At 48.8% G+C, this 23,313-nt stretch overlaps 9 protein-coding genes across 9 annotated transcripts; 7 read left to right on the top strand and 2 right to left on the bottom strand.

The window, feature by feature from the left end:
• Window positions 1–779: 779 nt before the first annotated feature.
• A1O9_05390 (uncharacterized protein) lies at window positions 780–3,311 on the top strand (the record flags this gene model as incomplete). Its single annotated transcript, XM_013404609.1, has 1 exon — window positions 780–3,311. The coding sequence occupies one exon, from the start codon at window positions 780–782 to the stop codon at window positions 3,309–3,311; it is 2,532 nt and encodes an 843-aa protein (XP_013260063.1).
• A 1,734-nt stretch (window positions 3,312–5,045) lies between these two features.
• On the top strand, window positions 5,046–5,663 carry A1O9_05389 (uncharacterized protein; the record flags this gene model as incomplete). The annotated part of the gene is made up of 1 exon (XM_013404608.1): window positions 5,046–5,663. The coding sequence occupies one exon, from the start codon at window positions 5,046–5,048 to the stop codon at window positions 5,661–5,663; it is 618 nt and encodes a 205-aa protein (XP_013260062.1).
• A 1,800-nt stretch (window positions 5,664–7,463) lies between these two features.
• A1O9_05388 (uncharacterized protein) lies at window positions 7,464–9,732 on the top strand (the record flags this gene model as incomplete). The annotated part of the gene is made up of 8 exons (XM_013404607.1): window positions 7,464–7,606; window positions 7,659–7,848; window positions 7,963–8,155; window positions 8,201–8,431; window positions 8,487–8,541; window positions 8,595–9,204; window positions 9,279–9,421; window positions 9,501–9,732. 8 exons carry the CDS (start codon window positions 7,464–7,466, stop codon window positions 9,730–9,732), a joined length of 1,797 nt encoding a protein of 598 aa, XP_013260061.1.
• A 1,661-nt stretch (window positions 9,733–11,393) lies between these two features.
• Window positions 11,394–11,870, top strand: A1O9_05387 (uncharacterized protein; the record flags this gene model as incomplete). The annotated part of the gene is made up of 2 exons (XM_013404606.1): window positions 11,394–11,488; window positions 11,603–11,870. Exon 2 carries the CDS (start codon window positions 11,628–11,630, stop codon window positions 11,868–11,870), a length of 243 nt encoding a protein of 80 aa, XP_013260060.1. The 5' UTR covers window positions 11,394–11,488; window positions 11,603–11,627.
• Window positions 11,871–12,545: 675 nt separating this feature from the next.
• On the bottom strand, window positions 12,546–12,905 carry A1O9_05386 (uncharacterized protein; the record flags this gene model as incomplete). Its single annotated transcript, XM_013404605.1, has 1 exon — window positions 12,546–12,905. One exon carries the CDS (start codon window positions 12,903–12,905, stop codon window positions 12,546–12,548), a length of 360 nt encoding a protein of 119 aa, XP_013260059.1.
• Window positions 12,906–12,942: 37 nt separating this feature from the next.
• Window positions 12,943–13,762, top strand: A1O9_05385 (uncharacterized protein; the record flags this gene model as incomplete). The annotated part of the gene is made up of 2 exons (XM_013404604.1): window positions 12,943–13,081; window positions 13,278–13,762. 2 exons carry the CDS (start codon window positions 12,943–12,945, stop codon window positions 13,760–13,762), a joined length of 624 nt encoding a protein of 207 aa, XP_013260058.1.
• A 103-nt stretch (window positions 13,763–13,865) lies between these two features.
• A1O9_05384 (uncharacterized protein) lies at window positions 13,866–15,460 on the top strand (the record flags this gene model as incomplete). Its single annotated transcript, XM_013404603.1, has 5 exons — window positions 13,866–14,100; window positions 14,145–14,284; window positions 14,342–14,479; window positions 14,583–15,269; window positions 15,350–15,460. 5 exons carry the CDS (start codon window positions 13,866–13,868, stop codon window positions 15,458–15,460), a joined length of 1,311 nt encoding a protein of 436 aa, XP_013260057.1.
• A 427-nt stretch (window positions 15,461–15,887) lies between these two features.
• A1O9_05383 (uncharacterized protein) lies at window positions 15,888–17,351 on the bottom strand (the record flags this gene model as incomplete). Its single annotated transcript, XM_013404602.1, has 1 exon — window positions 15,888–17,351. One exon carries the CDS (start codon window positions 17,349–17,351, stop codon window positions 15,888–15,890), a length of 1,464 nt encoding a protein of 487 aa, XP_013260056.1.
• A 2,031-nt stretch (window positions 17,352–19,382) lies between these two features.
• A1O9_05382 (uncharacterized protein) lies at window positions 19,383–21,232 on the top strand (the record flags this gene model as incomplete). Its single annotated transcript, XM_013404601.1, has 3 exons — window positions 19,383–19,818; window positions 19,881–20,437; window positions 21,038–21,232. The coding sequence occupies 3 exons, from the start codon at window positions 19,383–19,385 to the stop codon at window positions 21,230–21,232; spliced, it is 1,188 nt and encodes a 395-aa protein (XP_013260055.1).
• Between the last annotated feature and the right edge of the window lie 2,081 nt (window positions 21,233–23,313).

The following is a 23,313-nucleotide window of genomic DNA, read 5'->3' as shown; positions in this document are numbered from 1 at the left end:
GTGGGTTACTTAATGGTGCAATAAGATGGGACCGCGTGGCTCCCTCAGCTGGTAGATTAGGCTAGGCTACCTCGATGAGGCTGAATCCCATGCCCAGCCTCTCTCGACACAGCCCGATCAGTCCACAGCTTTCATCTATAAACCCTCCACTCTTGTACGAGGTGGGTGACGAATCTATTCTCGATCCACGCAACTCACTCTGAGCGCCATGGTAATGGACCCTTTAAGCACGCTGGCCGTGGCGTGCAATGTGCTACAACTTGTGGATCGGGGTTACAAAGTCCTATCAACCGCTACCGATATTTACAAATCTTCAAAGGGAGCTTGTACCGAACATGTAGAACTGCAAAGTCTTTCAGAAAAATTACATGCACTCAATGAAGATCTCGCGTCATCTATTCCTCTTACCTCCGGGACTCCAGTCTCGTCACAATCCAGGCTATGGCAGGCCAATCAAGATTGCCTCCGCATCTCCAGTGAATTCATTAGCCTGTTAGATAGCTTCAAGATGAAAGGCTCCAGCAGTTTCATTCATAGCGTTCGAAAAGCGTTCAGGATTCAATTATCCAAAGGCCAAATCGACAGTGCGGAGAGAACACTGACTCAAGCGAGGAGCAACCTCACAGTTTCAATGTTGATGTATATGCAGTAGGTGCCCATGGGATCTTCTATTCTAAGAGGCTTATGAGTGACAATAATCTAGTTCTCAGCAAGATACATCAGCTGGTTTGAATAGTTTACTCAGAGCGTGTAGCACGTCGGAAAGCGCGTGCTTAAAGATGGTATCGACGGTTTCAGAAGACATAAGATCTGAGATTGAGGATCTTTCGACGCGATTGAAAGACGTCAAACTGGATGAAGATCGACAAACCAAACTGTTGACTTCTTTTCATGAGAGTCATAGAGATATTTTGTTGAATCTCTCTCAGAAATTGGATCAAATCGTATCTGAACCGCAGCTGAAATATGACGGAAAACTCGAAAGGGCACAGCAAATAATCTTAGACAGCTTCACATTTCCTGGAATTCGGTCCAGATATGATCAAGTTCAGGATGCTGAGTACGAAACTTTCGACTGGATCCTAAACCCCCCTTCGGACCGAGATCTTCCATATGACAATTTTGTTCAGTGGCTGAATGATCAAAGACCAAAGAGCTATACTTATTGGGTTCGGGGTAAGCCAGGGTCAGGAAAGTCAACATTGATGCGTTACTTGAGCGAGAATATCAGCCCATATCATTTACACCAATGGTCAAAAGGTCAGCAAGTCCTTCGAGCAGAATTCTTTCTGTGGAATCCTGGACAAGGCGAAGAAAAGTCCTTTCGAGGATTACTCTACTCCCTACTGTACCAGTTGCTTGAAAACAGTCGACATCTCATTCAATGGGTAGTCCCGCAAGAAAAATGGAAAGCCGCACAAACCTCAGGATCTCTATCAATACCCTGGACCTCGAGAGAGCTCATCGGGACTTTCCATGAATTTCTATTAGTATGTCTTTCAAACTCCAAACTGCTGCTATTCATTGATGGGCTCGATGAACTCGACGGGAATGAGGACAAGTCAAAAGAAATGCTTGATTTTCTTTCTTCCATCACGACAAGTGGGAAAGTCAAAATTTGCTTATCAAGTCGACCTTGGAATGTATTTCAGGAAGCATTTGAAGACGTTCCGCAATTAAAGCTTCAAGATCTAACCCACCAGGATATCAAGAAATATGTATTTGGCAGAATGCGTTCTAACGCACACTTTCAACGCATCTGCAAGTATGGCACCACTAATGCAGAAAAGCTTCTTCTTGGTATTGCAGATAAAGCTGAGGGTGTTTTCTTGTGGGTGAAGTTAGTTGTTACAGAGATCTTGCGAGGAGCCAGAGATGGCGAGAGCATCCGTACTTTACAAAAGAAGCTCGACGGAATTCCGATTGACTTGGACTTATACTTCCGTCGCATTATCGAGTCGATTGATCCCGTGTACCGCGAAGAGGCATCGGTCTTGCTTCAGATCGTACTCCACAAAGAGGGACTAAATGGCTCAGTATGGACTGCTCTGGATCTATCATTCGCCGAGGAAGGAGACTCCAGGTTTGGGTTGCAACCTCACTATGACTTCTACGCCTTAGATCTTGCAGACACTGAGGCTCTGGAATTCAAGTTCGACCAAATGAGGAGACGAATCAACAGCCGGTGTCTAGGTCTTCTCGAGTGCCACAATAATCGGGATGAGCTCATGACCAGCCTTTATGGACCACAAGTTCAATTCTTGCACCGATCATTCTACGACTTCCTTAAAACAACAACCTCGCAGAATCTCCTTCATCAGTATACTGATGGGAAATTCGACACTGCTTCATATCACAGATGTGTGCTGCTAGCGGAAGCTTTTGCCTTCATAAACCTTGGTATGGATGATCAGACAGACAGCCTGATGGAAAGTCGTTCCAAAATTCCGCTTCAATTGCTGCCGTTGGACGCATTGTGTGAGATTATCGGCAATGAGGTCCACGAAGAGTCAGAAATGAACCGATTTGTCGCTGCCATCGAAGCCCTAATACCAATAATACAGACACGTCGCAAGAAATTATCCGTAAAAACCAAACTCCCACTTCATCTCCTGGTGGAAAACATTCTCGAATGGGACATGGACCGACCTCCGATTCTAATGTTAGCGATACAATATCATTGGAAAGCATACTTGAGTGGTCGGTTAACTGCAGATATTGTCCAGAGACGGGGGGGAAGACCAGTGCTTGATTATGCTCTATCCTCAATGGGCCGGGGCCATAGGTACGAACCCTGGACAGTAAACTCTCTCCTGGAACTTGGTGCCGACCTAAATGAAGAGTATTTGGGGACATCAGTATTTTTCCGAGCAGTGCAATCTCTCCACAAAAGCTTGAGCCCGTCAGACACCAGGATCTTGGATTATATGGACCGTTTCATCTCCAAAGGTGCGTCTGAACTTGTGTCGGCAAGCTGGACTTTTCAAGATGACACTGGAGATGTTGGGGTCGGCCCATTTATGTACAATGCCGACTACCGCCGACCATCTACCTTCATAAATGGACAAGCAAATTACCAGCTACTCGAAGTCTTGCAAGCAAGACACATTTTTGACCTCGCCACAGCAAGACAAATTGAGGTGATGTTGAGAAAAAGGCATTCGATGATGGAACGTGCTGAGTCTGATTCACGGGTTGAAGGGATTAAGAGAGAGCGGGGGATTGCTGGAGAAAAGGACACCGATGACGACGTTCCTCGCAAAATCAAAAGGGGTAAGTCATCTCGAGGGCGGAGAAGAAAGGCCAAATGATCCAAGCCTAATTGTGGTGGGAGGATAACTCCTTGGCAATGATAGACAAGTGGCAGAGGGATAGTTTTGTCGCTTGAAGAAGACGTGGAAATTTACCAATCTCTCTCAGGAAATACCGGCTTTCCTCAGGTGCATTAGTTTTTATCACTGCACTTTAACGTATTCGACCACCTCATCAATGCACTTTTCCACTGAATGCACACTTTTGGCCCACACGTACATTCCAACTTCTGGCGAGTCGCCATAGCGAGGCCGGGCGACGAGCGGAAGCACTACAACTGGCGAAGGAGGTAGTGAAACTTCGGAGGAGCAAGCTCGGGGAGGGTCATCCTGCCACGTTAGGGTAGATGCACTCTTTGGCAATTCGGTACCTTTTGGCTCAATGGCATGGTGGGCATGCGTAAGTTGACCGTCTCTCGGATTACCGCGGAATAGTTTGCTGGTCAAAGTCATACAGAAGCGTTTAGCAGCCAGTCGTCCAAATAGGTTTGTCATTGTTCGTTCCCACCATTCTTTGGAGCTTGTCGCTAGGCTTGGAGTTGGTTCCATGGATCAGCTTGGACTTCGATTGGAAGCCCGCGCTGACGGATCGCTCCGCTCGCGATTTCAAGAGAGCGTCGCGGGAGCCACCGCAGAGTACGGGGAAGCGCGCCCGAGCACCGGGCGAGCCGTAGGGGGCTTGTCTGATCCCGTTGTGAGAAGCCGGTTCGGGCTTAGGGGGGCCCCTTTGGGCCTCGACTATGAAGCTATTTTCCGCACCCTCCCGCTCGGCTATACTTGACACATTTATGAAGGCCCCTTTCCGGGCCAGGCTGTTGCCTGCTGAGCCTGTTCACGAGTATCGAGGTAGTACACACGAAAAACCCGTCGCCCTAAGCTGCTCGCCGCTATGCTAACCCTCCGCTCACCCTCTGCTCAGGGAGCAGAGGGTGAGCTTCCTGAGCGATTCCCTGAGCGCTCCCTGCGCCTCGCCGTGCCTCCGGATCTAAAACACAAACGTTTGTTGACCTTAGACGATGGGATCCTAATTCGGCTCTTCCTTCAATCTGCCCGGATTACTTAGTCGGGCTCCCTCTCTATGATACTCTCTTATACGGCAACAATAGGTTTATTCAGCGTTCTCCTAGATCTGCTAATCACGATAGCATTGGAACCAAAAAGGAGGCCGGAGACGTAGGCGGAGAAGGTGCGGCGTAGATGAAGAGGGTGCCGGCGCTGGAGGATGGACACTTACGGAGGAATGGGGTTAGGTCTTATTTGTGTCCGACTCTTGAGAGACGAGGGGCGCATCTATGGCGTCTACTATGTCGTTATATGGTGCAATAACTTAGAGTCCCACCTCTTCAACTCGTCCTAGTGCAAAAATCGTAGCTTGCTCACATTCTATAGTAAGGGTAGTATGACTAATGCGCATAGTCAGGTCAACAAAACCTTTTTGTTATTTTGAAAAGCTTCGCTTAACCACGTATGTCATTTAGTTATGCTACTACTTAGCGCCCATGCCGGCTAACACGTGATATCATATGCACTGTGCTCCGACCGGTAGACACTAGATCTCTTGGCATCTAGAGGAAAAGGCTTCTACCTAGCAAAGTCCTCACGAGCCTCCCTCGAGATCGTAATTTAGTTTCGCCATGCTGAGTAGGCTTATTCTTGTTTCAATCTTCCTAGGGCCTGTGTAAGTTGCCAACTTACATTCCCAACTCTCGCATGGTCTGCTAATAGACAGAAAGAATGGGAATCTTCGACCTCGGATTTTTCCCTTCGTTGTTCCGCTCCCAGAAAGGAACTATACTTCCTAACGACGAACGTGTCAATATCCCCTCTTGCCCACTCCAAACTTTCAACGATATGGAAAGACACAACCCTCGCAATGGATCAATAGTATTTGGTTACCCGTCCACCGGTGGTATTCTAGTCCGCTCAGCTGGACCCGTCGAGCTGTTACATCTCGGACTTGACCGGTTCAAGGACGCAAAGCGATCGCCGAACGCCGAGGAGGAGGACGAGTTTTGCAAGCGGCTAGGGCGAATTGGGCCTCAGTGGTGGGCAACTAAGGCTGAGCTGATGGACGCAGAGCTTGGGGAGGGTAGTGATGCTGCCAAAAAGAAATTGGCGAAGAGAGTCGAAACGGGCTGGCCGAGCTCGAGACAGGGAGTTTGGGTTCTTGAGTACGACCTGGAGGATCGAGCTCATTACGAACTAAGAACGGGAGCGTCACTGCTCAACAATTGCCTTAATATGGATGAGAGGTGTAAGATCATCGAAGATCTCGGAGGAACTTTCTATTCTAACCCAGATGACTGTGAGGCTCTGTGCCCACTGCCCCACGAGGAGAGAACTTTGGGATAAGACACTCGTCACATTATTGAGCTTTTGACTACTGATACAACCTACGCTGTTTCACGCGGCCTTCTGATAGTCGTCAAGAATGCCAGGAATTCCTAATATAGGGGTTTTGCGGGTATAGCTAGGCCAGAGTCGCTGTTGAGTGGCAACGATGTTGTACGACCGTCTTCCTGCATGCCTTTGCCCCCCCCCCACCACCACACACACGGTTGCAAGGATCCCGACGAGGCTTTACAGTATTGCAACATCAACGTCGTCACGCAGGACGTAGACTAAGGCCTATGACGACGAGGTCGCCAGAGCACTCCTAGTCATAGGTGCTTAATATCTAACACTGGGACCTCCTAGTAACCTGCAGCCAATATTGGCTAAATGGGCGTAAAGGCATCAATCAGGAATAAGTGGCACGGCGAAATAGGTATCTACCAGCTCGATTAATAATCACAAATTAAGATAGAATGGGAAGTCGAGGAGTTAGCTCGATCGGCCAGATGGCAGGTGCAATAACATAGTGTGTACATGTGACTTTATTGAGTCATGGAACTCAAACCCCATATTATACCTAACTCAGGAAGCTTCGGCTCGCTCCTTGGAGACTTTATCGTCGCACTCGTTAGTTAGCCTTCCTTCATACTAGAATTCATATTACATTGAGATCGCTCCGGTGGCTCCGTGACACCGTAATATAGGGGAGGTTTTCCGGTCGCACCTATCCATTGATACTTGCTTGTTCGTAATCAAATCCCTTTGAAGCCAATCTAGCGGCACTAGTTTCATTTGTCGCCCACCACGAGCAGACAGAGTACCTATCATTGGCCGTGACTTGGGCCGGCGTCTAGGTTAGGCGCATTCGAACTTTAAGCACTATTGAATATCAGACCTACTTTGTGGCCGTAGCCGCTGCAGCTTTCTCCTAGACGCTCGTCTAGAGGTGATACACTACCTTCTCCAATTTTTATAACCAGCTTATAATACCCAGAGGTCTACATTTAAAGGGAGAGAGTAGCAGTGAGTGATAAAATATACTGTTTAGACTATTTCGGTGTAGATAAGAGACTACCGCTCTAACGGCAGAGAACTAACGAGAGGACGTTCTTCCATATTACATACGAACTAAGCAATATGTCACGGGTCGTCTCGACTAGGGTTAAGGCACGGGTCCGAAGTGGATATTGTCTCGATAGGCAGAGCAGTAGGGAAGCTTAGATAGAGGGCTGATAGCGAAGCGTTAATAGCACAATACGTTCTGTTAACGAAGTTAACTACGGAGTCAGATTAAGCGCCACTCTTCGGAGTGACCTTGGTATCGACCTAGCTGATAACACAATAGCCCTTTGTCAAACTCCTCGTTATATTCTAGATTCACTATATCATGGCCTATATGAGACAACTCATTTCAAAATTAGGTTTAGGTAGAAGTCGGCGGCACTCCTACTTTGATTACATGGTCGATGCTGGAGCTTACTTCGAAATCTTGGTATGTCTAAGGGATTCCGCCTGGCCATCTATACTAGGTCATGCCTCAGAGAGCTTGGTTGCTCCTAGACAGGCCAAGAGGTGTATTTTGATCCTTTTGCGTTTCATGACCCAGTTTTCTCAGACTTGCTCTTAATTTCCTCGCAAAGTCCCAAATGTGTGACCTGTTAGCCATGCGGATTTCGACTTATACTACCTTGGGGAAGACAGTCCAGCAGCCTTGCCAAAATTCTATAAAGCGGTCAACACCCCTCTTCCTAAGCCAGCAATTTCTGACTATACATCTCAAGTCTTTCCTTTCTCACTGATCTTGTTTCCACCTAAAATATGCATATACTCATCCAGGTGCTTGTCGCTTTCGCTCTGAAAGTATTGGCCCAGTACGAAGACTTGCCACCAGAGCTCGCCACCACCGCTTATCCAGACTTGAATGACACAAATCTTCGCGGTACATGGCTGTGGGGCTTTAAGTAAGAATGTTTGATCCACGATTCCAGGACGATAGCTTACTATAACGAACAGTGGATGCGACAAAGTCCAGACGGCAAATATTAAGGAAGCATACGATGATTTCAAAACCCTTTCCAACACTAAAGGCGTCCTAAGCAACATTGATTGGAACAGTGCTGCTGCCTTGGAATACCTCGGTCCCCCAGGTTTCAATAAAAACCAGCAGAAACAAATCCAGGCAGTTTTTGCAAATGCTGCAACTGTATACCCTGGTTCATTTATTAATCCGTTCAGATTATTTATTTATGTACGGTGCGACGATCCTTCAAGGAAATGTGCCGATGATAATGGTAATGATCCGTGCAATCCTCCGTAGAATCCGCCTCCCCAAACACCGAATCCAAGTCTCAATGCATATTCGCTGAATTCAGACCCGGATGACCCCAACTGGCCTATGATCAATTTTTGCAAACCATGGTTTGAGAAGAGAAGTCTTGGAAACGCGTACGCTTTTGGGAGTGGTCAAACTGGGACTGCAAAATTTGATATTACCAAATATCTTAATCGAGGTATGTCTCAAACATTGTCCCCGTGACCTGCTGACCATCTTGCAGCCGAAACCATGTTTCATGAGCTTCTCCACCTGAATAATGTCGCGGATTCTGTGGGAAACGTCCCAAATCCAGTTGTTGACGATATGACAATCACGTACGCCTTTCGCGCATCGACTGGCAGAGACGTGACCGTAGAGGAGAGAGCATATGGTGCCACCCGCTCCAAACTCCTTGCACGTTTCAAGCCAGAGATTGGCGATCTACCGACGGGCTATTATGTCCAGCGAAATGGTGGGTGCTGCATGCTGATACGTTCTTTACATATCCAAGACTAATCTTACTCTAGCTGACAATCTTGTATTCTACGCGTTGGCCAAATATACGCAGGAGAAGCTTGGGGCGTAAGCGGTCGTCAATTTCCTTACAGCAGTTGAACTTGCTGACCCTTGAAAAGATACCCTCATATGCCTGTCATCAGAGAGTTTAAGCTTACCTTACCGCCCTTCAAGAAACCGAATCCTGTCATTGAGTACAAATCGATCGACAATAAGGCTGTGTTGCTGGATGAGCTAGATATTGAACCTGTACCTGGATGCAATGACCGTTTGGATGATGCCAGCCCCACCAGCCTCACTCTGGGAACTCCATACGACGACAGCGAATACCCCTCAGACTATCGAATTCAGATGGCTCAATGGGTGGGCGCCTTGTCAGATACTCCAGCCCTAGGCCAACCATTCCCTCCCAGATGTCAGAGTGATGTCTTGACCGACGCTATTTATAGCACTAGTCTTGCTGAGGCTGCCGACAAAGTCCAACAATACTGCAGCAACAAGGCCTGGTGGGAAGTGAATATTGTTCCAGCAGTTACCTTCGGTGATGGTTCTGGCCACAAGGCGCTTGGTGTCAGCGACAACTTTACAGTCAACGGCTCAGCTGACAAGCTTTGCCTTGATGTTTCTTGGAAGCCGGGATGTATGGGAAGTTCGCTATTCACAGTCGGAGCAACAGATGGCGACAAAAAGTCCTATTGCACTACGAGATTTCTGGCAGCTTTAAATGGGGTGAGTCTGAAAACCCAAAAACCCTCACCATAGGAAGGAAGACCTCTAAGCTAAGAATGGAACCCCTGTTGCAGTGTGATACATCCTCTACTGATAAAAAGTACGGCGGAGGTCTCGTCGACAACTGCCTCGTCTACAGAATCGGCGCCGTAGCAGCAGACGCCGACGTGCCATTCACAGTCTTCACAGGTGGGCCAGAATTTTCCTGCACTGATGGGTATGTACCTAAAAGCCTTTCTATTCTATTGCATCTCTTTGCCCTCTGGAAGTGACATGTTAACCGCTCCTTCACACAGGGACGCATCCTTCGACCCCAGCTTCTCAAACGCATGCAGCTGTTTCTACACCGGTGAGCCTGAGACCGTGGCCCTCTTTGACAAGCCTGACGGAGGATGTCCGACTCTCACGAAACCTCCCGCGATGACTTTCCAGGAGGTGCAAGGAGCTACTGCCACTAGTGCTGCGAAGCGGGATTACCTTGGTGAATCCAGCAGGACTCATCCTAGAGACGTGACCAGAAGGGTGTGAAGGGCCGGCGAAAAGGAAAGATGATATTCTGACACCAAAGCTAGTAAAGACTCGAGATGTCAATGATCGCAGATTCTCATGCCTAGAGCTTCCTACAAACCACCGCCATATGATTGGAGACTGCATAGAAACTTAGTCCGAACCTTTCTGCTCTATGTTGTTCTTATTTGCTTGCGGCTATTGAGGATGTGAAAGCCTTAGGCAGAGAATGGCTCGGCCAAGTATATTAACTTGTATGTGATTGTGGTGGCAATGACTTTGCCGACATCTTCTTTTGTTAAAAATTTATGCTACAACACGATCTAAACCATTGAATAGAGGTACCATTTATCACGGCGCTCAACAGATCACTGTTAACGGTAAAAATTATAATATGAATACTAGAACGTTGAAGGTCTAAGTATAATAGTAGCGACGGCGCGAAGATAACCACGTGTGACGCGGTAAGGCGCTAAGCCTAATCGGGACAGCCGTACACTATATAGTTACGTGTCTTCCGTGGCTACCTTCTGTGGACCGTGACACCCACAGAGCCATTTAGGTCACGTGATCCGTGATAGCCTTGCTAACGAGGCTGCTTTGATTTCTTCGCTATACCTTCCCTTTATAGCTCCTAGGGGTGGCCGTATGAAGGTCAGTTCGTAACAGGAAGGAAGAATAGTAAAGGGAAAAGAGGAAGAGGAGTTATTATCCTATAAAACTAGGGGATTTAGTTAATCCCGTCTAGTAACGTAGTAGGGTATTCTCTAGTGCATTCTCTTAGGGATTTTATCTCTTAATTATCAGGGCCGAAACGGGCCATTATATATATATTCGAGTAAAGTTACTATAAGGCTAGATATATATAACGTTAGTACCTATAAGACTAAAGCCCGAATAGGAGCCTCACTAGCACGTGAGGGAGCACGGTAGGAGCGGGTCAGAGTCGTAAAGGAGCAGAAGGGAGCGAGTCGACTAAATAGTCGTTAGCGGGAGAGTAAAGCGGCGGGTGATAAGTCAGCGAAAAAGTCGCGGGCGACGACTGTTCGGGGAAAATATATATATATATATATATGTAAACCCCGAGCTGTCGTGTTCGAAGGCCTTTGTGCTGCCTATTCGACCGCTGCTTTCCTCGCGCGCTAATGACTACGTGGTCGAGTTGCTCCATTGTCCGCTCTCTTCTACTCCCTCCCTTCTGCTCCCTCCCTGCTCTAGCCCGCTGCTGTTGTGCTCCCTCACGTGCCACGTAAGGCTCCCTGTTCGTGCTCCAGTCTCATCGGCACCAACCTTAACACATATCTAGCCTCGTGGTAATTTTAACCGATTATATCTATGATGACCCGTTTCGGCCCTAGGAAAAGGTGGGATCCCTAAGAGGGATACCCTCGTACGCTTTCGGACGGGGCCAACTGAATCCCTTCGTTCTATAACTATGGCCTGTAGAATAGGACAATGTATTCTCTCCCTTAGTTTCCTTCCCTCTTCTTGTCTTTACCTTTCCTCGGGGCTGTCACCTTTCCTCGACTTTCTGGTAGCCTAACTGCCCCGCTAGCTATCTCCCAATGCCCGAAGAGAAAGAGAACCGCGGCCGAAGTCTTCAACAAGGCGGAGGAGAACGGCTGACAACTCATTACGAACGCCGATATGTATGAGGCGTATCCTAGTACTGACTACAAAAGGTCTTATTCAGCGTGGCGCCCGCTGCTATTAGTTTTGCAGTTGGCTTTCGAACTGCGGTCAACACGTTTTTGCTTTCATTCTACGTTCTTTTTACGTGCCTTTCCGCCTGCTCCCAATATTATTCACGGGAAGTGCTGACCATCTCAGGTGGTTTAACTCGACTGGCGCACGCCTCAATGTCACGATAGCTATGCTGCCCAAAGACGAGAGGGGCTGACCAAGGTACTTGGAAGATGAGCAGATACTGGTCCTCTCTCGCGATCGCTAACAAGTCTCCAGTTACTCCCATCCCTTTTGCCTGTCTGACTAGTTCCAGCATGCACGCAACGTTGACTTGGATGGGCCTGATTCATGGCTCAATACATTTGGGTACGTTATTCGCGGGAACTGCCTTGGAATTCCACCCAGTTTCTGCCATGTGGTTCATGGTGGGCGGTCTGCAGATAAGCAAAACTCTCCACGCGCCAAAGCCCTGATACCACCAGGAGGCCTGATCTTGGAAAGGTGATAGAACATGCGGAAACAGCTAGTAAGAGTCACAAGGAGCGGGGATTGCTGATATGCAATGATAGTCTTCGACAGAAAGATCCGCCCATAAGTCCTCTTTAGTGACCTGATGATATACGGAGCAACTGTGGTCCACTCACACCTTGTTTTGCTCGTCCCATGCTACAGAATAAGCTTATCCACCATGTTCTTGAACTCCGTGTTCGCAAGCTGGATTGTATGCACCGTCAGTCTTGTTCGTCTGCTGCTCCAGTGTTGTAAGTCAAGGCTACAGCACGAACAGTGCAACAAGTCCGTCCTTGGAAGACAACACCTTTCTCTTTCAGAGTGTAGCTGCTCAAAGAACACTCCATAAACCTCTCGAACCCTAGGCCCAAAATCTTACCAATATATGCTTGAACTCCTCTGATGACATGAGAGAATCTTGCATTTGAAGGAGCGTTGGCTTGCGCCGAGCTACACAAACACCTGGCGAGGTTCTAACCGCACTTCCATGTCAGAAGACGGTGCTTAGAGCTCTTGGCCCATATTGAACACAGCCGACGCTGTCAACACCGTGTCGTCTTCAAATCTGCACCCGATGATCTCCGTTCCCACTGGCATTTTCTCTCCTTCATCATTTGCCAAGTAGCCACAAGGAACACTCATCTCTGGGTGGCCCCTGACATTAAAGGGGCACGTGTTGCTCGCCAACTGCGAGCATGATCTTCTCCACACTCGACGCCGGCCCAGGGTGTCTCATGGCCACTGTTGGCGGGACACGACGTAATCAAGACGTCGACTTGGCCCAGAGCCTTGTTGTAGGCGGCCCGGAGTTCCATAACCTTGCAACGTGCTTTGGCCACCATTCCAGAAGGATATTGCTCCGCAAGATATGCTGCGTTGAATATCATGTCGGTGGCCGCGGGATTGCTGGACGATATCAAGTCGAACATCTCCTGATCGTTGGGCGGGGGCGCCGAGAGATACCGTGGTGGCAGAGTTCTCACAGCTTCACCCTTCATGCCGTAGGCAACCAAGGATTTTTCTCGTAGCCGCCAAATGGCTGTCCCTCACGCGTGTAGTGGGACGTATATGTCCGACACAGTGGAGCCTACTGTCGTGAACGACGACAATGCTGCCCTAGATACTACATCACCCACACGAGGATCCAGGCTGGGGATCTTGAAGCCTTCTTGGAGTAGCCCAACTTGTATCGGCGACCCAACCTTTTCGCCGTCCGATAACACTCTCTGAACACAGTTACGGAGCAGTTCGGTGTTATCCTTTGCCTGCCCCAAGAGCGGCGTCTCAGGTGTCATCCGCGCATCCAGACCGTCGTAGCCCGCGATGTGGCACCCAAGAGAAGGCCAATGTCTTCTACTAGCTTTGGCCAGCGACAAATGCGGTGTTGGAAGGGGAAGGGGCGTCGGCGGGCATCATTGTGACGCAAGGCCATAAAGACGTCTTAGCTCTGAGAAGGTCCCAGATTCCGGGTCACCTTGGTGCTTGGATCAATTTCGACCCTCCAGAGTCACCGATTCACCAGGAGAGCACCATTACGTGTATACCACGTTTGTCTGTCGATGGAGTCACCGTCACCCCTGTGGATGAGGGTGATTTACGAAAGAACCTTGTTGAATTCAAGAGCCAGAAGCTGTCGGTCATCACTGTTAGCCTGGTCAACTCCTATTCAAACAAAAGTCATGAGAAGGAGGTCGCTCGGATCGTCCAAGAGGAGCTGGGAACCGAGGTTGAAGTAGTCTATTCATCCAACGCGTCACACCCGCGGCGAATGCGGTGGTCAAGCTGGCGGTTAAGAGTTACCTTGCGGGCTTACAGAAGCTGCTCGCCGAAGACACCTCTACAGTACGGATTTTGAAGAGCGATGGTGGCATGATAAGTCTAGGGATGGCCGGTGAGCTTCCTTGAATCTTCTGAAATAAGTTGTCCTTCCCATTCGGAGCTACCTTCGTCGGTCTAGCATGCGCCTTGACGTCTTATATAGGTCGGAGCCTGCTGGTGGAGTCCAAGGGGTGGTTGATGTGATTGCCAACCAAACTCCATATAAGAATCCCTTCACGCTGGATATGGGCGGCGCTTCGACTGACTGTGCTTCAATCTCGAATAGCTCTGCAAGCGTCAGACAAGAACACCTAGTTGGCAACTTGGCAGTCAAGGCTCCCTCCGTGGACGTCCGCACAGTGGGGACTAGGGGTGGTTCGATTGCCATTTCCAGGAACTTACCTCCACGCTCCGAGTAGGTTCGGAGAGTGCTGGTGCTACACCCGGACCTGCATGTTATGGCAAGGAAGGCACGAAAGTAACCGTCTCTGATGCAAACCTCGTCCTCGGCTACCTCCCAGCAGAGCTTCTCGCTGGAGACTTTAGCCTCGACGTGGAGGTGGCCGCGGCAGCAGTCGATGAGATTGCGGTTCAGATGGACCTTTCGATATAGTAGACTGCCGAAGGCATCATCGACCTCGTCGCCGAGACCATATACAGCGCTCTACGCGTCGTTCCCGTAGAGTTTGGCTACGACCCTGCCGATTTCGCCATAGTAGCTTTTGGCGGAGTGGGGCCCCTTCACGCAACTGCGGTAGGCAAGCTGCTCGGTGCCTGGCCTTTCATCATCCCGCTAGCTCCTGGTAGTCTGTGTGCCCAGGGAGATGCCACCACCAAACTCAGCCACGAGACTTCAGTTCAGCTTCTCACTTCCTTCATTCGAGCTTGAATTTATGCGTCTCAGAGTCATAGCCACACATTCTTCGCCCTGTCAAGGTCCCGGAGCTGGAAAGGCTTGGTTCCGGGGAGGCGAGCACTCCTCCAGGCTCGGCCGTCATGAGCCGAAGGCCCATCACCGTACAGGGAAAGACGACCCTGGCCATGTTTTGGGACCGGCGACAGTTGATGAAGAACGGGTATCGTATCCCCGGCCCAGCGACATTACCGAAATGGATTCTAATACTCTTATCCTCCCCGGGTTCGTTGGCACGATCGACGGAGTAGGGAATATCCTTATCACGCCGGCTGACGAAACTAGCCTCAGCGTCGGACTAAGACTGGCACTGGCTGAGAGCACGAAGGAGAAAATATCGAAGGCAAGTCTCATTTCGACGGTCATCGCGTCATCCTTAGCCTCCACTCGAAATGAAATGAACACTCCGATGCTGCGCTGCGCCAACGCCGAAGGACAGATACTCGTTGGTCAGTTCGGCAGCTTCACTCCCTCATTCCTTTCATTCTGGAAAAGAGAGATCAACGAAGGCGATATTTTTGTCACCAACGATGTGTGCCAGGTCGCTGGAGCCGTGACCTGTCATCGTCCTCATGCCCATTCACCATCGCGGGAAGCTTGTCGGCTGGGCCGCCAATTTTGGACGTTTGACGTGAGTAGAACCCAAACAGTGAGACATGCGGGAAGAACATGGACTAACGTATCTCAACTCGTATGGATGTGGGAGGCAAGGTTCCCGGCACCTTGACTATCGGCAGTACGATTGTCTATGATGATGGAGTCCAGATTCCCGTGGTAAAGCTAGAAACCAAAACATCAAAACCATTCATTATGTTCGTCTAGCCAAGTCTGACATCTCTCTATACCTGCTCATGTACGAGATATATTTGGGCCGATCTTTCTCCCTCATATACCAAGATTCGTAAGTGACGAAGACAAGCTCTTGGGGCCTTTTACATACAACTTAAATCCCGATCGTCAACTAGAAACCCCGGAGAATAGGTGAGGTAAGCCGCAAGGACCTTAGCTTGTCGACATTTCTCCTATTCCAGGCTGGTTGTCGCTCGGTGGCAGGGCATCTTCATCCAGACCGCCACAGTTCTGACAGTGTTGTGCGGAAGCTGAGAATGGAGCTGTCCTTTTTCTGACTTCGTGGCCTGCGATATTGACACGACGGCGACCAATGGCGATCTCGCCTTCAGTACCAATGCTCCCTATTCTCTCAGCATGCTGGGGAATGGCGGTCTGCAATTAAGCTTGTTGCCATCCTTCAGGGCACCGACTCAGGGATCTGTGCGCGGAGTTGGTCGTCTGTTTGCTTTGCTAGTTCGACGGAATCCTGGAGTAATTGGACGATAGTCTGGTCTATTGACTGTACCTCTGCTCCACTCATACAACTCATATCTTGCTTGGTAGCACCCTTCTCCCAAGTCCCATCGATCATCCATTCGGTTGGAACGTCAAAATCCACCGAATCGATTTCCTTATTCTTCAAAAAGCTACCATTGAACCATAATAGCCGGGCTTTGTGGTCGACGTGGGCAATAGTAAAGCTGCATACTCTGTCTTCTCTGTTCCCATCCTGGCCGATTTTCGCGTGCCCAGTAATGGCTGCATAATGTGGTTCCATCGAGTAAGGAGTTTCTGTGAGTTCAAAGCCAAACCACCAGCTTTCTTTGTCGCCATGGCCCTGCCTATATGTATATGCTTCACGGACATCCCTCGTGTTCTGCCATCCAATGTGAAGGAGACCAATGAAGACGTCCAGACGAGACTTGTCGGCCACCACAACCCCGGAGTCTCCTTCTTCGGCATAGCCCTCCATAAAGACTTTGGATTGCTTAATGGTATCACTGAGCGTGGTATTCTCCAATTCCTTCTCCCACCAGGCATGTCGCTCCTTAAATGCACCTTGCCAAAGCAGGCGATCGTGGAAAAGCAAAGTACCGGTTTTCAGGTAATCAGGGTGCTCTGCAAAGATGACATCTGGTGGTTGCAGAAACACATCGTCTGCATCAAGCAGCATCACCTGCTCAAAGGTACTCCCAAGGATCGCAAAGGCTTTGATTGCCCATCCTCCGTTGGGTAGATTTAATGTTTGGTCCTCGAAGACAGTTGTCACATCGAAAGTTGTTATGCCCGGCGCAATCCCAACAATGAAATCCCTGTAGGCCTTTGGCAAGTCATTTTCTCCGGCGTAGGCAATCTGTATTGGCAATTCTGACTTTAAAACGTGACGCAGACTCAGAATGAGATGGCATGCATAACGGAAGCGCTTCTTGCCCGTGGTTATCACAAGCCCTTCAGAACCGCGAACAAATCTACCACGTAGCTGCTCTAGCGATTTATTGCTGTGACTGCCGGGCTCTTTGATGAAAGGTACCAGTGTTATGGCCACATTCTCAATCATCTCAGACCACTTATCCTGATCCTGCCGGGAAAGTGTCACCGTCTCCACATGATTGATCCAGTCTTTCAGAGTCTGCATTCTCTTTCCCATTTCCCCAAATCGGGAAGGGTCCAAGGGATGGGCGCGCATATACTCGGCGATCTTGGAGGCGGTGGCATATTGTGTATCGGAGGAAGGACTATCAATCGACTGCTCGGGAACGGATAACTGTGGTACATTGCCGGATCGTTTAAATGTCCACAGTGACAGGAGTAAAAGAACGACCAAGCCGGCTATAGTGAGGAAGCGATGTTTGGTGAGTGCTCCCGAATAATTGAATAACATGATAAGTGTTTCCGCATTGATCCCATTTCTAGATGAATCTGAGCAGATGGTTTCCCTATTTTTCGAGGGCGACACTCGGAAGGAGGAGAGGCTAACAGGCCCCCCACACCAATAGGAATTGTGTGACAGACGGGACGTGACGTATCTGTCATTTATTTAGGCGCCAAGAAGTCTGCTATGTATTCTAAAATAACAGCGTCGATAGTTCTCAGGATAATTAGTACCTCTTGGCGCCAAGCTAGCTAAGTTAGTTAATACTATTCCACATACGTAGTAGACTTTATTAGTACTACGTCACTAAAATTAGCATTTCTTAATACTAAGGCACCCCGATATTTAGCCACGTAGCGCACGATTAATAGACAACGAGTGTCCAGCGAATTCAAGTGTGTGGAAAGGTAAATCGAGCTATAAATATGTGTACCGCGGATCTAAAGGTTTTAGGCGTAGACATAGAAGCACCTAGGAGGGCGGTTAATACGCTTTTGTGCGAGATTCTAGTCTTTTTGAGCGATCCTAAAGGGCTTACGGACCGCTCTTCTAGTATAACTTTCTATAGAAATTATAGTAAAAGAGTTCTTATAGTATACTTAGAATATTAACTTTATAACGTAAAAGTACCACTAGGTCTAATAATTAAATTGCCCTATATCCTAAGTATATACCCTAGCTAAATTTTATAAGCTCTACGTATAAATAGTTAATAATATACCAAGATATCTATACTAAAGTACTTTACTATAGAATCTTAGCATAAAATATTCTACCTAGCGCCAAGGCGGTAGCATTTAGTGTTATGCCAAGTAATTAGCGTTATGACGTCTGTCAAATATTCCTTGTCTGTCATTTGTTGCGTTTTGTCTATCACTTTAGTAATTGACGGACAAACTCGATCCCTCCTACTGACCACAGGTTGGGCCACGTAATCCTGTCATTTCCTTTGAAACCCGCCTGCAAACGGTGGCACGAAAACAGTCCCCGACAAGCCGGCGCTAGTATCCGGGAATGGGTGCGCCTAACTTAATGAGGGGTTGTCTGTTGTAACTCCCTACCATATATGGGTAGTATAGGGTACTAGATGATGGGGTTTAGTCCATCAGATGGATGGGCTTATTGGCCAACTCAACAACCCATGTAAGCGCCCCATACAAGTTGCCGCCTTTTGTTTGCCTGGCCTGGAAATTTGTCCTCCGCCATGGTAGAAACGGAGCCACTTTGAGGTACATACCTCGTACGGAGTACGCAGTAATTAGTGGCCTTCCATTTCGATAAAGAACAGAATCAGCACGCCTCTTCCGCAACTTGGTGGTTGAAGCCCTGTGACCGCATAACTTTCAGGGGGTGCACCGGCACATGCAGAGATGTCTTCGCTAGAAAAACGGCCTTCCCATCTCAGTCGACAACGCCGCCCTTAGGCTGATGATGAGATGGAGTACGCTCAATGGCGACTCCAAGGCCCAGTGATTCATGCTGTTGTTGCGATGGATGGCCGATGGCCTAATTACCAATCTCTGAGTCTAAGCATCACTTGGCCTTCTGGAAGCACTGCTTTAGACAGAAGGGTCGCGTGACTCGCCACGTATTTTGGCCCTGGCGATGCCTGCGTCAACTCTGGAGCCCTGCTGGGTACAATGGGTCGCAGCATGGAATTGACTGCAGGGTATCCGTGCTCCATCCTGAGTACTCCGTACGGAGCACCCTTGCAGTCAAACCTCACAGCCCTCGATAAGAGTCTTTTTCTGTAACACAGTTGCAGTGGTTACTGAGCGCTAGTTAGGCGCCTCGCACTACTCAAGGTAAGTTTGATTCCATTGCCAAGAGACCTGGGTATTATTTTCGAGCCACAATATGCACGACCGACAGCTACAGATATGAATTATAGGTCAGTGGCTCAGAGTAGCCTCTTGTCGAGGTTTCATATCCTACGCGCCCTAGGGATGCCTTGCAGAGGAGAGCGGCAAAACGGGTTGGCCATGGTTGAGGAACCAGGGAATACACATGAGTTCAAATCGGCCTTGCCCTCGATCCGACATGGAGCATCCACCTGATTCCCTCGCCCTTTCGGCTTCTCTGTATCTTTCCATAACCACAAGTCGGCTTTTTAATGTACATCGACCAGAAGTTCTGACCTTGCAAGTCTCCAAGGCTCCTGTAACTTTGCTATCTCGACTGTCCAACCCATTCAAGTCCATTCAAGTGAGGATGTTACTCAGATACAGCATTCCTCTGCTCCTGTCCTTCGTTGGACTTGTTTTGACTCAAGATGAAGAGTACCCTGGCAAGATTGATTGCTACGGTTGGACGGGGCTGGCATTTCCCAACAATACACAGTGCCCCGGGTCTCACATCTGTTGCCAGACAACAGATTTCTGCGATCCGAATCGGTTTTGTAAGCAGAATAATCAATTGATTGTTCCTACTTGCTCGACCTTTCCGTGGGATAATTGTGCAAATATCTGCCAATATGGTCAGTAGCAGCTCTTGTGTTGACCTTGGCTTGGGAACATGCTAATTAATCTTCCCGAACAGATCCAGGAACCGGTTTCCTACCTCGTGCAATCGAATGCGACGACGGAAGCTTTTGCTGTGACAATGATCCACCCTGCTGTTCAGAAAATCGCGGTATAGTTCTCAATGGTCTCGGAGCGGTCGTTTCCACCCACTCTGGCACATCAACTTCATCTCAAACATCTACAACTGATACCCCCACGAACACTGGCAGTAGCCTCGCTTCCATTACCACTTCTGCCAGCACGGTTCCAAGTAGCAGTGGAACAGCAACCCCGAGCGATTCCGGAGTGACATCCTCATCTTCGAATGGCATGTCGACAGGAGCTAAGGCTGGGATAGGGGTTGCAGTGGCGGCGGTAGTCATCATCATCGCCACACTCTCCGTCCTCCTGATGCGATCTCGACGCCGTCGATCAAACCTGGAACCCCACTCATCTCAGTCATATCATCCATCCGGAGACACAGCTGTGCCAGCGAGCTCGAAATTCTACAACCAGCACTACCCTGCTAGATATTCCGATCAGCCGTCAATCCCATCTGAGATCGATGGAACCAAACTCCAGAATTTAGGCATGGTACATGAGTTGCCTGTGCAGCACAACTCAAGGATGCAATGAAAGGGGCCAAATTTTAACGATAACTTGACTTCCAGGACAGCTTTTTTGGGAAGGAATTAATACGAACTGTTCTTCATTCAATTCGCAAGGCTTTCGCAATTCGTGGCGTCTAGCTATTTTTTCTCCAGAGGTCTTTGTCCATGCGCCCAGACTCGAATTACAGGTTCAAGTGCGCGGCTATTTTCAAACTCGACGGCCAGACTTAAGTCCTCGAGTGTGAGGAGCATATCTTCATTCTAGCCTTTGACAACCTCCTGTGGACCCAGTCCCAGCGACCCTTCTTCTGAATTCTTTGAGAGATACCACTAGCTAGCCAACTCTAGCTCTGGGGCATGCCATCACACCCCTCAGGGCCCCAGGACAAGCAAGAAGCAGATCTTTCCGTAAAATCGGCAGCAGACGACCACCCAGGCCCTTTTACTTCTGCTCTTCTCACAGGCTTGTCATGAAACTCCTTTTCGAAAGTCCAGCTCATGAACTTGCCACTTTATGACAGGCCGCCTGATCAGGGTCCCCCACCTCATCTACGGCAGTGAAGGGTTCTGCTAAGCCTAGCAGCAAGCAATGGACAACTTTGTCGAGAACATCGCAACGCACAGCCGCCGCAGCAGAATCGAGGACGAGGACAAACAGCTATTGGGTGAAAATTACAGCGACAGCGTCGATGCTTTCCCTTGGCCCGTTTTCTCCTTCAAAGATGAGGACGACCCCAACGGCGTTGAAGAGGAAGACCAAGAGACCGAGTCTCGATAGTCTGCACTTGCATCATCTGCTTGTGATCCCATCTCTGCCGTTCGGCGTCCTTCTTGCCACAACACGACACAATACAGCATGTCCAAGAATCCTCTCAGAAAGTCGAATACTCAGCTAACTCCACGCCCGGCTGGGCCGCCTAAAATCCGCTGGCGTATGTGTCGTGTCCTAATGAAGAGTATCATGCGACCAAAACATGAAAACATCAATCTTATTCTTGACCTAGCTAGATTCATACAGAGTACTCGGTATATAAACCGATATGTGTAATATGTCATAGACAGGTGTCGGGTAATAGGTCCGTAAGCCTCTGAGGATCGCTCAAAAAGACAAGAAGAATCTTGCACGAAGTACGAGGTATTCTCGGACCTATCAACTATAAGCTTGTCAGGCTTAGCATTTCTGACGCTCGTATTTACGAGTACTCGGCGATTAGTCTCGTATTTCTGAGAGACATTATTAGAGGTCTATGTCTATACAATATAGGCTTATACACCTTAACCTGAATTAACCTTAAGTTAGTCAATCAGATAGAAAAACAACGATAAAATTCTATTCTTCCTTATGATAGCCTTAGCTACTTCTATTGTAGATCCCAACCTGGTCCTCTCGACAGCACTTGCTTATAACAAGGGGTTATAGCTAGGTAAATAGTGGAGGCCCCAAGGGGCCTCCCAACCCTGAACTGACCCCTGGGAAAGAAGGTCAGTGCTCAAGTGTGCTGCGTCACTCTCCTGCGTACCCTGGCGTGGCTCCCGCGACACTCTCCCGGGCTTGGCCAGGTCTCCGCGATGCTACGTCACGCGCACCAGTAAAGCGGCTTGCTCCCTTTCCTAAATGGGTTTCAAACAGTAAGGGATAAGGCGTAGTTTGGGGCATATTATATTGTTATATGTATGTCTACAGATCGCTTTGGAAAATAGCACAAGGCTGAAATGAACACAATGAAACATCCGCCAGCTCAAGCACCGCCGAAAACAAAGTCTTTCCTTGGGCGCGTACTCCGAGAAGAAAGCCGCCGGGAATGCAGAACTCGAAGCACATTCACAAAGACAAATGATCTCTCGCCCTGCCTTTTCCTCCGGGACATTAAAGCCCTTGACCAACCTAAAGGCTATACTCGATGATGATCGCATGTAAATACTTTGTAACTACCTTCCTAGGTAGGCACCACCGAGGCACCATCTCGGCCGTCCCCACAGCAAGCTCGTCTTTGTTCCATACGCCCATTAGCTCAGCCTTGTCTCACCTCAGTGAGCCTCACATGACCGCATTTTCTTCACAACTCCATCATTCTCTCCTCATCTTGCCAAAGATCCGCAGCAAAGTTGCTCTCATACAGTGATACGTATCCTCCACCCTACACCTGTCTATCTTCTGTCTCCTATCCGAATTCGACTCTCATCTGATAGCGCCATTGGAATCAATATCAACCGATCGAGCAAGAGCGCAGCGTCTGGATCCCGATGGATTGACTGCCAGTGGCAGATCTGATAGCCCGGCCTCTTAATGGGCGTATCGTAGACAGGGATCGGAGTTAGTTGTCTTATTTATCTTATCCTTGCATGTGTGAGTGCTGCTGCTCCTGCTGAAACATAATAACTACTAAACACCCAATGCAGCATCGGTGTCGATGGGCAGCGGTACATAGCAGTGGTATCAAGAGCAGGAGAAGAAGAAGAAGAAGAAGGAAAAGGAACAGTACCATCGATGATTATGATACACACGGCTAGGGTGTTCAACCTAAAACAAAGTCCTTGGTATGTTGATTGGTGATTCAGGGAAGTCTGGAAAGAAAGCAGTAGCTTTCGCTGGTTCCCATCCTTACCCGCCCTTGTGTGTGTGTGGACGCTCTATTCACAGCGAAACTCATTCCGTAAGTACGACTAAAGTGCTCATTGATCTCAGCAATCAATCGATCGACAAGAGCATGACTGCAGCCAACCTCCAGTGGTGAAAACGTGCTGAGTTGGGGCAAAAGGAGACACAGCCTGACCGAGCCCCCTTTGCGCCTAGCACGAAAAAACAACAAGCAAGACCGGTAGTTGCGGATGATTAAGCAGCAAGAACACCCTCGAAGT

This window comes from Exophiala aquamarina (assembly GCF_000709125.1).
Source record: "Exophiala aquamarina CBS 119918 chromosome Unknown aczIA-supercont1.4, whole genome shotgun sequence".
NCBI lineage: Eukaryota > Fungi > Ascomycota > Eurotiomycetes > Chaetothyriales > Herpotrichiellaceae > Exophiala > Exophiala aquamarina.
This window is presented reverse-complemented; position numbering and strand designations above follow the sequence as displayed.